We start from the raw sequence: 15,284 nt of genomic DNA on the forward strand, positions 1-15,284 counted from the left end.
GCTGCCCTGAGTAGAATAAGAAATGTGGAGGACAAGGCTGAGTAGAAAAACAGCATCACGTTTCAGCAGTCCATGCACTTAAGCAAGCAGTTAACTTATGTGTGTGTGTGTGCCCATTTGTATGTCTATGTGTGTGTCAGAGAACAGAGAGAACAACAGGAACATATGTCAATGCTCCTCACGTGTAGGGACAGGAGCATCTGTTCAGATAAGTGTTTGTGTGTGTGCATGTCTTTATGTGTGTAATGATGGCTATACAACAACAAAAAAGTATCACTCCACGTGCAGTAAAGTCACTGGGACCCAAGCAGGAGTGAAAATTGCCAGAGTTTCTTGCAATATGAAGTTCACAGCACGTGACTGCTTCACTGCAAAAACACAACCTGACATTAGAAGCAATCAATCAATGTTAATGAAAGATTAGTTTAAACATTTCTATATAATGCATTTCTTTTCACAAAATGTTTATTTCACTGATTCACTGGTGTTACATGCTCTCAAAGATATTCTTGCAAAAGTAAAAGATAAGATTTTTATTATCAGTATATCAGTCTATCTTTGAAATGCCCATGTGGTTTAGCATATGCAGAGAAACTGAGATTTAAAATTTCTGAACATAAAAGTAATTTCATTTGAGTTGATCATGATGTTGGTTGTCTTTCAAGGCACATACATTTTACCAACTCCTAACAACAGACAAGACAAGAGTTTTTCCCCTATTATATATATGATGTAACTTTATGTAAACATTAGGCTTACGGTATTTTCTGTCATATACCTTGTGCAGAAATACTAGTGATATTTTGAATTGTGTGTTGAATAGTGTAATGTTGAGTTTGTGATCAATGTATTTTTTTCACTGATGATTCACTTTTTTGTTAACTTCTTGATGTTGATGTTGTCATCTCCTGTAGTGTAGTATATTGTGTGTGTGTGTGTGTGTGTGTGTGTAGATAGATAACCATGGCCTAATCCAGGCGAATTAACATGTGGAGCTATTGGATTATCTTGTCCTGCAGTCATAATACATAATCTACATTGACTACTTATCAGTTTAGCAGTAAAGGAGTGTAGGGGCAATGATGGCCACTTAGATCAGAAGTCAGAGAAACGTCATTAAAAAATATAATGAGAATTTCAGGTAGTAAATGTTTACCTCTGTACAAAATAAATAAAATGAAAGGTGGACTGCAGGTTTAGACTACAACCTCCATCCACCCAGTCACACAGCGCTTTATCCTACGCTTTTTACCTGTCATCTTGCCCAAGGACACTTTGACACGTGGGTTGGAAAAGCAGGGGCTCCAACTATTCAGTGCAATACAACCAGCTTTATCTCCTGAGCCACAGCCTCACAACTGCAAAATAAAAGAACAAACAAAAATAAATAAAAACAGGAGTCAGGTCTTAAGCAAACAGTCATTTATAAATATACTTTTTATGAAATGATGATGAAAATGATACACTATTCTCTGGTGGTAGTACCTTTCAACAAGCAGTTAAAGAATTTAACTTGCAGCTTCATAAGCTGTGAAAATGACGACATGCATGTCTCATAAACCTACATTTTACTCACAGTAAAACATATTAAATGATTAAACTGAGACATTTTATTATTGCCTGGAAATATTAGGTCATTTTGGACATTTTAGACAAAAAAATTGGGAGGGTCAAGAAAAGGTTGGAGACTGAAGAGGCAGTTTTACAGAAGTAAAGATGAGTAGTGGTTCATCAATTTGTGTTTATAAATTGTGAAACAATTTCCTTAATGTAACATTGTGAAGACTTTTAATATCTTTCTTTCAGTATTGAATCATCTACAATACATGATGTCATCAAATTCTCAGATATAGATTCTCAGAATCTGGAGAAATCTCTGTGCGCTAAGGACAAGACCATAAATCACTGTTGGATACCTGTGATCTTCACTCCCTCGGTTAAAACTGTAGTAAAAACAGGCATGATTCTGTCATGGTAATTGCTGTATGGTCTCAGCAGCACTTTCATCATCTGTGAAGACAGTTTGACGTGCCATCCACAAATACAGGGTAAAGCTTTAATTGTGTAAAGAAGAAGCAACATGTGAATCTGATTCAGAATGCCGCAGTCTCTCACGGCCAAAGCTAATTTTAAATGGACTGAGGCAAAGTGGAAGATGAGGCAAATTGGTCATATGCATCAAAATTTGAAATTCATCTCTAAATTTATGGGGGGGGCATTAATGTAATATTGGTCATTCATACATCTAGAATGAAAGGTGCTGAAAGGTATTTGCAGGTTTTAGAGCAACATATGCTCACATCTAGATGACATCTTTTTCAGGAAAAGCCATTTATATTTTAGCAAGACCGCCAAACCATACTGCCTCTGTTACAACAGTATGGGTTTGTATTAGAAGAGTCCGAGTTCTGAACAGGCCTACCTGCAGACCATAACATTCACCAGCTGGAAACATATGATCTGTTTTCTATGCACTGTTGTGAATAAAATGTGGATGGGGGGAACGCAATATGCTTGAATACATTGCAATAAAACTTTTTGTCACTTGATTATGCATTTCATTAACCCACTGAATCAACATTTTAGCCCATAATAACCTGGTTCTCTTTATCTGTTCTGTATGTGTTTCTCCCAGATGTGTCTAACTGTCTGTCTCTCTTTGGTTCAGACATTGTTCTGAGGCTTTCAGGCATCATGACTCACACACTCACAACACGAATTTTAGAATGGAGCCCAATTTTCTTTTTCTTTTTTTCTTTTTTTTTGTTGTTGAGAAAACCGCATACAGAACATTAGTGTGATTATCAAGATTAAAAGAAGTTTGAGAGTTCACATTTCAATCACTATTTTTACATGATGTTGTTGGAAGGGTGTTATTAATGCTTTTATCAATGGACATGAAAAGCAGTATTTTATTTTTCTTGTTACAAATGAGCACACAGGAAAATAAACCCCTGCAAGGTTAGGATCACCTGAATGTAAAACCTGAGTCATCTGTTAGTTGCAGCTCAATAAATTCAAAAGCAGTGCCCATGGAAACACATATTTCCGGCATGAGAAGTGAAAAGCCTTCTCCGAGTGCACACATAAAGCACCCAGAGATAAATCTTTGCAAGGTTGCTTTCTTATTGGCATCAAGCTAGCAAAATGTGTCATATATTGCTTCTTTAAAAAAACACTTGGAATCTGTGACTCAAAGCCTGTTGTTTGAAGGGAGACTTCTTCAGCTTCAAAATATAAAAAATGAAGAACAACCATGCAAGTGAAAGCTAAATAGTTGAGTTCATAGAAGCCCTTGAGTGGTAGGCTTATATTAGGAATAATTTATAGGGTATGATGTAGGATGAGGAAAGTGTATGCCAACTGGAAACCTTTAAGCTGGTTGTTTGGGATGTGTGGGATTCAGATTGTGGACTGCTGGCAATCACGAATCCAGTATTACACACACAGAGACTCACAGGAAGCGAAAACAAGCGTGGGTGAGGAAAAAGAGTTGCCATCTAATAGATTTCTGAATATAGGTTATGCAATAGTCATACAATAATCAAATAGTCAAGGTACTGACTCAACCTCCTCCTACTTTGTCCATACTCAGAAAGAAAAAAAGAACACACTATAATATTAAAAAAAATATTTTATTTCAAAAACATTTCAAGTACATGTAAACGCACAATAAGGCATTATTATTATTTTTAAATAAATATCGGTGCTTTATGAACTGTGTTATTCGCTCTGTGTTTCTTCTCATAGTTTGTGTCTCTCACTGAATATAACATTTCTCCAGTCCTTTGCCGGGCTTCCTTGTCGTATGTGGTCCAATAACCTGACGAAGGTCAGTGGTAAAACTCGGTCGCCGGGCCAGTGGGTACAGTGTGCCGCAGGGAACATCTCTATCAGAGACCTGCTTCCCCCTCCCCGCTACACGGCCGCTCCGCATTGCCTGATATGAGCGGAGAGAGACTTTGCGGTGTTGCGACGGGCCAGTTTCGGTCGGAAGCCCACCTCGCTTTGCCAAAGTCTCGAATACTTGTTCGAGATTAGTGCTCTCCTTAGCGGACGTTTCAAAATAGGCGCAGTCATCCCCGAGGGCTTGGAGAACCTCTGCCTTAGTTATTTCTCTCTCGGATTCCTGGAGATCCACCTTGTTGGCGCAGACCACCAGAGGAACCTGTGGCTGTGCGCAATGATCTGGCACAGTGGATCTGATGAGCTTGGATTTAGCAGCCAGAATTTCCTTTCGCAGTGCGCACACCTCTTCGAAAGAGCTCCGATCATCTAAACTGAATACTAGAAGAAAAATGTCCCCTATAGAAGAAAAACAAAACACAAGTTTTTTTTAAGACAGAGTTTTTACACATTGCGCATACAGTTTCACATCCAAAATCTTTATTCTTATTCAACAAACACATACAGACATTTTTTTAATTGTTTATTTTTAGCAGAACAGAGATTATAACCGAGAAAATACATACCAGTGAGGATAGACAGCCGCCGCTTGGCTGGGAAGTCCCGTTCCCGGGATGCATCCAGGATGTCAATTTGGTAGGTCTCCCCACGGATACGAAACAGTTTCCTTAGGAAATCCTCGGAAGTGGGCTTGTACTCCTCCACAAACCCGTCTATCATGTATCTTCTTAGGATTGAGGTCTTTCCGACCCGTGGAGCACCAAGAACTACGATGCGCTTAGAGTTCTGTGGCTTGGTGAAGTAAAGAGGATCTTGTGGGTGCCCCTGACTAATCTGGCGATGCCGGGTTTGACCATGGAGAACCAGAGCTGCCAGCTGATCAAGTGGGGATCTCTTGCAAGGGTGGCTGTTGTTGGCAGCGGACATTTGCCTTACTGCTGCTCCCGAAAGCGTCTTTTTTTCCTGTTTCCATTGGGAGGTAGCGACTTTAAGTATGCCCAAGCCCGCTTTGATTCCAGACGAATTCAAGTGCTGCGATGCGTTTTTGTAAGCCAGTAAAACTTTTGATGAACCAGCGCACTGCCCTTCCATATTACCACGAAACTGAGGGTTTTCTCTTGTAGAGCGTTTGATCTGGTGGGAAACTGTGACGGGGGTGGGTGATGTGCCGGTAGAGATGCTACCTATTTCCATCTTTTTAGGATGGTTCCGGACGCTGACTCCGCGCTGTTGCAGCTAGATAGAATCAACGATCTGCCGTTTTATGGAGCTGCTCAAGTGTGTGTTTGGTTGGGCGGCTGATGTCACTTGTCTTTATATAGATATCACAGCCCCGTGGTTTGATGACGTCATGCTGATTGACAGGAACGCTCGTTGTGTTCTCCAAGAGAACACCTTGTTTAGAAAGAAGAAGATGAAATAGGATGTGCAACCAAGCAGAGAAAACTCGACCTACTTAATGCATTAGTCTTTTCTACATGATATGGGAGACTACCAAAGAGAAAGAAAAGAAAAGAAAAGAAAAGAAAGTGCAGCAACAATATGACAGAGTTAATTAGCAGCTAATTTGTGTTGTTTGCTGCTAATAGAGCAGTGCAGTGATTTGATTTTAATTAATTACATTTTCAATTAAATCAATTAATATTTTAATTAATTAAAACACAAAATATAGTTAAATAAAAATAAGGAATAGGAATACAATAAAAGGTGTAGAGGAAATTAAAATCAATACGTAGGTTAAACTTTTTTTAAAAAAATCTGAATAGATCAGTAAATAATATAGTAAGATAAAGGGAAAAAAAACTTTTATTCCCTCCACTAATATTAAATATAACTCTAATAGTTTGCTTTCTCGTGTCTGTGTAGCGACTCGTTGCGCAACGTAAGTTAGGGCGTCTGTTGCCATGGTTACTGTACAGCAAACTGGAGCTTTAGCTTTGCTAATGCTACATTGCCTCTCTAGCGCTACTGTATAAAAGGGGAAATGAGCTGCGGTAAGTTACCGAAGAAAGAGTTAAGAACTTGAAGTTATTCGGGTGACCTACAACCCCTCTGTATCAGTCATTCACCTCTTTCTGCTTCTTCCTCTTTTCTATTATGTCAAGCTAAATTTGTGTCGCTGTTTGACTTCTCCACCTGTCAGTGGTTTCACTGGTGATTGTGGATAGTTTATCGTATGTAGCTACATGTACCTTTCTGTACTGTGGCGGAGGAAATACGTAGACGTTTTACTTTTGTAAAAATAATACAGATAAACAAAGTCAATGAAATAGTTTACTGTTGTTCTCGCACACGTCTCCCCTGCATTCCTGTGCAGTTCTGTAAAATCAAAAAAAACCTAGCTTCGACACATAGAGAGCAGATCCGAACTAAACTAGGATTACAATTAAATACACATAAATAATTCTCAACTGTCTGTTAACTTTTTTCGACCTGTTTTTTCCCCTTTTGTTGGTAAGGTTGTGATTTACCAGTGAGATTTCAGCCAGGATAAACATAAACCATAGTATTTCTTTATTATGTCTTATATTTGTGTACTTGATTTTAATCGGATCTAGACTAATACAAAGGAGCAATATAAAGTCATGTAAAGCTTTAAATTAGAGAGATAAAAACACAAAATCTCAGTCAGAATATGTGTCAGCATCAGTAACTTTTGGTTTCCAAACATGTGTAAAAGCACTGCAGCAGATTCTTTCCTCAAAGGACAAGGCCATCTTTTGGTTCTCATCAAAAGCAGTTTGAAAACTGTATTGAACCTGTGATCAGAAGAATTGAAAAAAAGGAAGAAAACACTTAGAAAAGCCAGAAACTAATTATTGTTGTGGCCATGGAAACTATAACAAGGAACTGTTGGATAAGGACAAATTAGTATTGCATAACCATGTCAGTGTTCCAAGGCACTCTTTGTATCAGCATGTGTACATGTGAGCATTGGACTTTATGTACGGTGAAGTACAATCTGTTTTTACATTTTAAAGCCTTCAGTTGTGGAATCACAACAAAACATGGCACATTTTAATTTGCCTGTTAAATTAGCCAGAAAACACAGTGTCATAACACCTCGTTTCTAATTTCCTCTTCTCAGGGACCAAGAAGCTGCAACGGGACTCTTACCATGTATCCACAGAAGCTCAATAAAGTAAATTTACTTCATCAATATAGACAGTATTAACAGTTCATTAGCAAAACTTTTGTTTTAATCTAAATTCTCCTTGATGCCACTTAAATGTTTAACTTGGTATATTATGACTACTGCTTTGTATGCTAAAGATACCAAAGAGCCATCAGAAACAAGAGCTTATGGCACGTGTAAGTAAAACATCAGCAGATGATGAAATGAGAGCTAGGAAGCAAGAGAATTTGGATTCTGACTGCCACCTTCTCGACTTCAGAGGTCAGTTGTTTTCTTTTGCTCTCATGGACAAATGGATTATTATGTTGGATATTAGATTAAGTTAAATATATCCTGTTTGTGATATGCAACTTTTCTTTTTTTTGTCCCTGTCCTTTCCACTCAGGATCAATGGGGGTTCGGTTTGATGAGCACGGGATGATTCTTCCACACACCATCCTGGGTAGCTTAGAGGATTACAGAAGTTATCTAGAGGCTAAAGGGGAGGCAGAGGTATTTTTTAAATGTTCCAGTTTCTGTAGATGAACAAATACAACTGTAATTCTTTGACTTCACTGTGTTACTAACCTTTCCCATTGCCAACCAGCTGGTGAAGCGAATACCAAATTCCCTAGGAGATCCTCTATGTGAGGCCAAAGAAAGGAGTCCCTCGGATGCTGTAGAAACAGAAACTCTTTCAAGCCAAAGAAACATCCAGGGTAATGCCTTACAGAATTGGGACAAACATGTGAGACATCGAAGACAACAGCAGGACTTCTTATCTGGTGAGCTGATTAGAGACTACAACAGCCTGCACCGAAAAGAGATAAACTGTGCATCATTATTAGAGCCTTTACCCACAAATCTCTCATTAGAAGCAAATGCAAATTTCCTAAGTCTGCGTTAATGTCTTGTCTCTCTTTCAATGGTGTCAAGATTTGTTCCATAGGCCAGTCGAAAAACTTCTAATGAATCAAGCCAACCATTATAGAGAAACTCAGGAGCAGAGGGAATTTCTAAACCGAGTCATGCCACTCATCCACTCAGGATATGTATGACACATATTTGCTTTGCCGGTCTACTCTGTCTTTAGTCATCCATCAGACTGTTGGGTTTGTTTGGTTTTTTTTGTTGGTTTTTTTTTGGTAGTTCTCCAGTGACTAAAATCTCTAAAGCTGTTCTTTAACTTCTCTAGGGTTATCGTGTGGGCAGTGAGTTTTGGAGTCTCCCACAGCGTTATGGAGATGAAATGAGCGGTATTACAGCCACTCTGACTCAGACCGAGTGGGGCAGACAAAAAACTATCACACAGATGGGACAACCACGGAGGATATGCCAGGAATCAGGTGATCACAGACACCTATGCTATATTCCAATTTTTACCCCTTAGCCCCTGTTTTGATGCAGTTTTTCTCATTGTTTATTCGCATGAAATTGCATTTTCCCAAGTCAAAAAAAGATTTATGAAAGGACAGCTTTCTTGTAATAATTACGATTGGGATAAGAGAAAGAAAGCCCTCACGTCATAAAATGTATGTTAAGCGGTTGCATACAAACAAACAAAACAAGCATATAAATGCAGAATGATCATTCAGTTGGGAGAGCAGGAAACTCCTACACATGAGCAAATTCAGTCTGTAAAACTGAAATTCATATTTTTGTTCCAGGAATCATTTGTGCTGAGACTCAACGGCCAGCTTCACGAACTTGGAGCCAGAGCACGTACTTGCAGCATCAGCGCCAGCTAATTAAGGAGGTTTTACAGGACATGGACATAAACAAGCCAGTAATGAAAAATATCGATTAAATCTTTTAACCAATAAGACAAAACACTCGATAGGATGGGGTGGAAGAGGACTTCCCCAACTATGGGGAAAAAGCTATTTCTCTCTCATTTAGTGTATGTTCTGATGATCCTGTATCTTTTACCTGATGGGAGGAGGACGATCTGTGTCCAGGGTGCACTGAGTCTTTGATAATGTTGCTAACAGTGCAGCAGTGCTGTCTCTGCAGTGCAGCTGCTGTACCACACTGCGACACGGTAGTGCAGAGTGCTCTCTGTTGTGTACCTGTAGAAATTCACTAATATATGAGATGGGAGTTCAGTTTTTTAAGCTTTAAGCTTTCTCGATAAGAAAAGCCTATGCTTAGCTTTCTTTGCTAGAAGGGAGGTGTTAATGGTCCCTGCCAAATCCTTAGTGATGTTGTGACCCAGGTATTTGATGTCACTGAAACTTTCTACCCCCTCACCATTTATATAGTGTGGGGAGAAGTCACTTTCCTGGTTCTCCTGAAGGCAGCAACTATCTCATTCACTTTAGGTGGATTTAGGACTAGTTACTCTACAAACACAACCCAACTGGTTGTTGAACTCTTTTCTCTATAAATATTTCCTCAAAATTCCAGTAGTCTTAATTAGATATACCACATTTCCACATTAAAATGTTTTATGACAAATCACTCTGTCATCATCTTATAGCTTTCTTTATCAAATCAAACAGTTCCTCATGATAGTAGTATAGTGTATAGTATATGTAGTATATAGGATCTTGTGCAGCACCCTTATTTGCCTCCAACATATTTTCCAGTATAATATTGTGCACCAATACCGATGTTGTAGAACCCACTCCTGAAAACCTCTGATTATATCTCAAATCTAAACCACAATCCAAGTCACAGTAAACACTGTGCAAGAAAAAGCTGAAAAGTTAGACTTGGACAGTAATATCACTATGCGCTGTGTAGGAAACTAATTTGATATGCATAGGACAGTTTATCATTGCATTTAGTTTTTTGGGGTTTTTTGTAAGAAAGCTTCATTATTGAACAACTCTATCCTCAGAAAAGCTGCTCACTCCCTCAGGACACTCTGTCTCAAGCAGGTGCTGCTAGCTCATCATAATCAGTCTCTATCTTCACAAACAGCTTGTGATCATCCAGCATTGGGCACACTGTCCTTGGTTTTCTGAACAAGGAACAAACTGCAGTATGTGGACAAGGCTGACAAGCACATGTACTCATACATCCACTCAAATCCACATAAGCCTGCAGCTTCGAGGGCATAAGCACACCTACACGCAAAAACTGTTCTCATATTGCAAATATACAGTGAAACATTTTATTGAAGTATATATTCAGTGCACTCGTGTAATAAGATTAATTAAGCTGGATGGCCCTTCCATAAACCCTAACAGTTGTTCACATATATGCAAACACAGAAATGGTACGATTATGAAATCTGAAGCGTGTCCTGTCATAGGGTAGAACTATTGAGACCTGTGAACTAACAGAACCCAAGAAAAGGGACTGAACATGCCTCACCTCTCTCTCTGCATTATAATTACTTCATCAGTGCAGGCTGGAGGTTCTGGGGTAAACACCTAAATAAAAATGTGCTTCTCTTCACAGCCAGTTCCCATTTAATCTTATTAGCTTAAAGTAGCAGGTGCTCAATATTGGAAGGTTTATTCAAATGACATCTTTTTAATTATTTATTTATTTATTGATGGTGTCAGCTAGTACATTCCCCCTATGTTTTATTGTCCTCCCCCATCTTTCGCACGCACACCAATTGTGCAACGATACAATTAGAGAAAATGGTTGCACTGTGTTCTGTCAGGCTGGTGGCTAATGTGATGCTCAGGTGATTTAGGGTCTGGAGTACCTTGTGGCAAACAGAAACGGCTTGTTCTGATAGCATGAAAAAAATCGAGATGTGGGTAAGAGAGTGAAAGAAACGCCAAGCCTATGGAAAAAAATTAACCAGGATGAAAACAATACATTAGCAATTTTTGTTTGTCCTCTGCCCTTTCTGTGTGGGTCAGAAAGTAGCAGACCAATAGCAAAATAATTATATATCCTCTAGTATGGTCAATGACAACATACATTGTGCTCCACAAAACCTGATATTCTAAAGCTGAAGGGTTTGTCACCACCTGACTGTCACCTCTCTGCCTGACATGACATAATTGGCCATATCTGTTGGAGTGAAACGAACTTAGGGTGACAGTAACAAGAACCAGAACGTTAGTTATCGTACATAATTAACCCCTACCTTCCAAACCACTCTGTTGTCTATCTGTCTATTACAGGACATCAGTGAACTGGTAGTGATTGGCTCTGGCAAACCATCCTACAGTCCTTCATTAGAGAATGAAGAAGAAGAGATGGAGAGCAAGCAGAACCTGTAAGAAATAACTGCTTTTTGCTGCTTGATGATTAATTAAATGTTTTCCATACTTAGAAAAAGGCCAGATTTTTCTACTGTTAATATCAAAATTAGGCAAAATGCTATCCCTATTTGCAGAGTGCTAAGAGTTCATTGTGTCTAAAATGTAATTGAGTCACTGTTAAATGAAGTGTTAACCCTTGATGTAAATAATGGAACCACTTCATTATTAGAACCTTCATTACAACCATGGTTGGTTCTTGGATAGTTGATATCAGCCTGGGTATTGTTATTGTCACAGTGTTGCAGAAAAGCAATAATACAGTATTGTAACATGACTCATTTGTCCAGAGTTTATTGAAGTTACATAACATGTATTACAAACACACATTGTGTAATTGGCTTTTCAATACTGTATGTTGTCAGATTTGTTTTGCTGCAAAGCATTTCATGATTGAGAAGAAGAGTATGAATGTGGCTTCTTAGGGAATGACCCCTATAATTTACACAGGGAACGACTCAAGCACTGAGAGTATATCCTTTCATAAGCTGCCCACTGAAGGTCAGGGCTGTGTTGGTGAAGGTGCATCACATTATTTGAAGTTATTAAGAAACCCAACTCAGTTGGTGTCAGCCACACTACATTTACACAGAACAGTTGTCAGAAATATGTAATTATGTTGTATATTGTTTTCAGTTTTTGGTTGTGATGCAATTTCCTGTTTGCTAGCTGGACAAAAAAGAAAAGGTCATGTTCTTTAGATCCTTGGCTGTTGATACACAGCTCTCCACTCACTAGAACCTAGGACCAGGTGACATATCGTGCACAGATATGCACGATAATGAAGTAAAGTGTTTATGAAATGAGAATCTGTTGTGAGAGTATGCATAGCTAATTCATACATCAGACTATGTATCCACACAGTTTTTAGTCAGTCTTCATAATGTGAAGTGAGGTGACTATTAAGGCAAGACAGAACTGAACATAAAACAGTGTTTCACAAAGGTTGTATTTTCTATCATCTCTATTTTATATTCTCTATTTTATATTTACGAGTTCACAAATATTAAGAAGTAAATTGTATAATTTAAAAAAACTGCCCTCTAAATAATTTAGTGTACTAAATTTTATGAGGCCTTTATGATTGATTATAATTATGTAATTATTGCTGGATTAAATAGCTCCCCCATGCCTCCTTTCATTATGTGAACAGAAGAGCCTTTTTTGCATCTCGCTTCTGATCCAACCATTCTTTTCTTTTCTTTTCTTTTCTTTTCTTTTTTTAATCTCTGCCAGCGTCTTTTACAAAATTACAGTGTTTATAACATCTGCTACAGTTCCCATTTTGTCAAAGTGTAATTCTTTTTTGCTCTGTCTAAAAATAATTCAAACAGAGATTTTACAGTATAGCCAAACAATGTAAGGAGGAAATATCTTCACCTTTTAATGGCTAATGGTGGGACTGAATATCAAGTGTATATGCACATACATGCTGGTCTGGAATTAAGTTGTCGTCAAACAAAATATTTTTTAGCAATAACTGACTTACATTAAATGTAGTCTTAGTTATTCTGCTTTGTGATTGTCTCCTACAGTGATCCACTGGCACAGCATGAAGATGTTCACTTAGATGTGCCTACCTTGAGATTCTGTGGTCAGGTTGCTACCTGGACTGGAAACTCTCTCTCAAAGCAGGTACAGAATGAATTCCTTACCTTAGAGAGAGCAAGAGAGAGGAACAGGTGCTTATTCAGTTTTTTCTGAAAAGTCTGTATATTGTATTGATAAATTCACCAGAATAAGCCACTTTTCTTGCTTTTCCAAATACTGATAGGATGGAAACAGTTTATGTAGAGTACTTGCGTTAAGGGTCTTGTAGTCCTCCCTATACAGTTAGACTTTAATGAGAAAAACAGCAGTTTTGTTGACAATTGTCCCTTAATAACCACTTTTTTATATAGGTTGTTACATGAGTTTTGACTTTTAAAAACCATGTTTAATTAATAATGCAGTTTGTATGATAATGCATGGGCTGCAGGCGACTTTGGTCTGATTGTATCTTCAGCACACAAATAACACATGCACAGGTATATAAAAACACGCAATGTAATGACATATTCTGTTTGGTACCTTTGACAATTAACACTTAATTGCTTTTCTTTCTCCAATGCTCACTTATCAGGGAGAAGTAGGAATTAGTGCTACAATATTCTTTGAAGCCCTGACTGGAGAAATAGTCACATCCCACCTGGACCTACATAATGAGGGCAGCACCGTCATCTTCTACAGCTGGCAGCAGCTTCCCAAGCCATACAATTTTCCTAATCTCCGTTTGCAAACACAGAAAGTGCACTTCTACTTTAATGCCTCCTCTGGTAACCACACAAACATGATCCGAACACCTGCCGCCAACATTTGTACGTCATACACCGCTTGTCTATTGACCCATCACTCAACCGAGCTTTCTGTTTTCCCTGTTGCTTTCTGTTCCCTGTAGGTGTCATTCTTCCAGGTGAGACCCAGCGAGTGGAGTTTCTATTTAAGTCAGAGAAGCCAGTCATCAAAACAGAAATTTGGCAGCTCAGCACCCATCCTGTGCTGCTGCAAGGAGCCTCCATGCAAGTTGTCTTAAGGGGAATATCTCTGTACCAAGACAGAACTGCAGATGAGAGGCTTTTCATAGAGGTAGTTTTACTATTCAGCTGAGTCCACGAGAGTGAGATAAAAACACAAATAAAGAGGTAGCACTGGTATTTCTCTTAACACAAATAATCTTTCCTCTTTTTTCTGTTTTTGTTTGTGGACAAGCAGACAAAACTGGAAAAGGTAGTTCAGGAAAAGATCTGCCGATCGATTGTCTATGAGGTGCTCTACCAGGTCCACAGTCCAGAAAGACCAAGCTCACCCGCAGAGCTCTACATCACTACAGAGCAACTGTTTCTGAGCAGAAACCCAAAGGTGGAACATATGCACAGAAAGAAGCTATATTTTTAGTGTGTCTCAGTTCAACTTTTTTTAATTACCGGTATATATATATTTTTTAGTTCAAATCAATATTAGGACCTCAGCATAGGCCATAGAGAGTAGATGACTTTGACATTTTTAACTCTTTCCTTTTTTTGATAAGTAGTGTGAAACACATTGCTCATTGTGCAGCAGGGTGTAGCACTAATGCATGACACATTTTTCTTTTAGAGTGTTTTTGTTCATATTGATTTCAGTCTCAATCTTAGTCACGCCACCTGATTCAGTGTGAGCTGACCCGCTAATGTGTTCTTCTATTTGAAAATTCACTGTGTGTGCAACAGTATGATTAGCTTGTTATGACTTCCCCTCCTCATCCTATATTCTGTCTTTGTCCCTATTCATTCAGCACCAAGTAATTGCATTATTTATGGCAGGTCATTAACTAATAATATATCATAACCACTAATATATAGAACCAGCCACTGTTGCCTCTGTACTATGCAATATGGTTTGTCTTCCCCGAGCACTACAATAGAAACCAAGCTTTAACTGGGCTAATTAGGAGGCTGATTAGACTTTCCAGTAAATATAGAGCATGATGGCCTCCTAAAATAATTCTCAATGGACATGGGACATTATGTTTAATAACAGACAGTAAGTTGTAAGCAGTCATTTGGATAAAAATGTTTACTTTTAAAGATTATTCTAATTTGAAATATTAGAAGACTTTTCTCATTAAGTCATGTCAGTTATTACCAGATGGTGATTGTTCTTCTTAGGGCCTTTCACATGGCCATGTTTTATATTGATCTCTTTCCTTTGCCATAAGAATAAATAAAAATGATGACATCCATCATTTTTAAGGGTGACTGTTGATGGTGATAACCTTCAGGTTTTGTGGCAGTAATTTCTTTTGTGTGCACAGGCGCATACACCTCACATTTGATTTGATTTGATTTGATTGATTAGCATTCAAATATCTCAGTGAAGACAGAACAAAGATCTACCACAAAGCAAGAAAGCATGAGACAAGGCTAATCAAAAGGTATTGGCTGAAGCATTTGCTTATTACGCCAACCCTTTTAACAAAAGATCTTTTTGCATGCAGCTCCTGTACACAGGGCTCG

At 38.4% G+C, this 15,284-nt stretch overlaps 2 protein-coding genes across 2 annotated transcripts in view; one reads left to right on the forward strand and one right to left on the reverse strand.

Moving 5' to 3' along the window:
- Positions 1-3,658: 3,658 nt before the first annotated feature.
- On the reverse strand, positions 3,659-5,186 carry rasd2b (RASD family member 2b). The gene is made up of 2 exons (XM_005743698.1): positions 4,473-5,186; positions 3,659-4,305 (listed from the first exon to the last, which is right to left on the reverse strand). The coding sequence occupies exons 1-2, from the start codon at positions 5,098-5,100 to the stop codon at positions 3,761-3,763; spliced, it is 1,173 nt and encodes a 390-aa protein (XP_005743755.1). The 5' UTR covers positions 5,101-5,186; the 3' UTR covers positions 3,659-3,760.
- A 594-nt stretch (positions 5,187-5,780) lies between these two features.
- Positions 5,781-15,284, forward strand: part of mycbpap (mycbp associated protein) — a 28,829-nt gene continuing 19,325 nt past the window's right edge. Inside the window, exons 1-13 of the mRNA XM_005743697.2 lie at positions 5,781-5,900; positions 6,995-7,048; positions 7,180-7,303; positions 7,428-7,534; positions 7,629-7,806; positions 7,958-8,073; positions 8,217-8,367; positions 8,689-8,807; positions 11,113-11,207; positions 12,786-12,885; positions 13,373-13,565; positions 13,688-13,875; positions 14,002-14,148. Coding sequence (XP_005743754.2) covers positions 7,025-7,048; positions 7,180-7,303; positions 7,428-7,534; positions 7,629-7,806; positions 7,958-8,073; positions 8,217-8,367; positions 8,689-8,807; positions 11,113-11,207; positions 12,786-12,885; positions 13,373-13,565; positions 13,688-13,875; positions 14,002-14,148 — 1,542 coding nt within the window. The 5' untranslated portion in view covers positions 5,781-5,900; positions 6,995-7,024. The remainder of the gene's footprint in view (positions 5,901-6,994; positions 7,049-7,179; positions 7,304-7,427; positions 7,535-7,628; positions 7,807-7,957; positions 8,074-8,216; positions 8,368-8,688; positions 8,808-11,112; positions 11,208-12,785; positions 12,886-13,372; positions 13,566-13,687; positions 13,876-14,001; positions 14,149-15,284) is intronic.

This window comes from Pundamilia nyererei, unplaced genomic scaffold (genome assembly GCF_000239375.1).
Source record: "Pundamilia nyererei isolate P.nyererei 1_Seehausen unplaced genomic scaffold, PunNye1.0 scaffold00134, whole genome shotgun sequence".
Taxonomy (NCBI): Eukaryota; Metazoa; Chordata; class Actinopteri; order Cichliformes; family Cichlidae; genus Pundamilia; species Pundamilia nyererei.

Coding starts and splice junctions, on each gene's coding strand:
- rasd2b (XM_005743698.1), bottom strand. CDS start 5,100: ATGGAAATAGGTAGCATCTCTACCGGCACATCACCCACCCCCGTCACA. Junction 4,306..4,472: donor GCGGCTGTCTATCCTCACTG/GTATGTATTTTC, acceptor TTTCTTCTATAG/GGGACATTTTTCTTCTAGTA.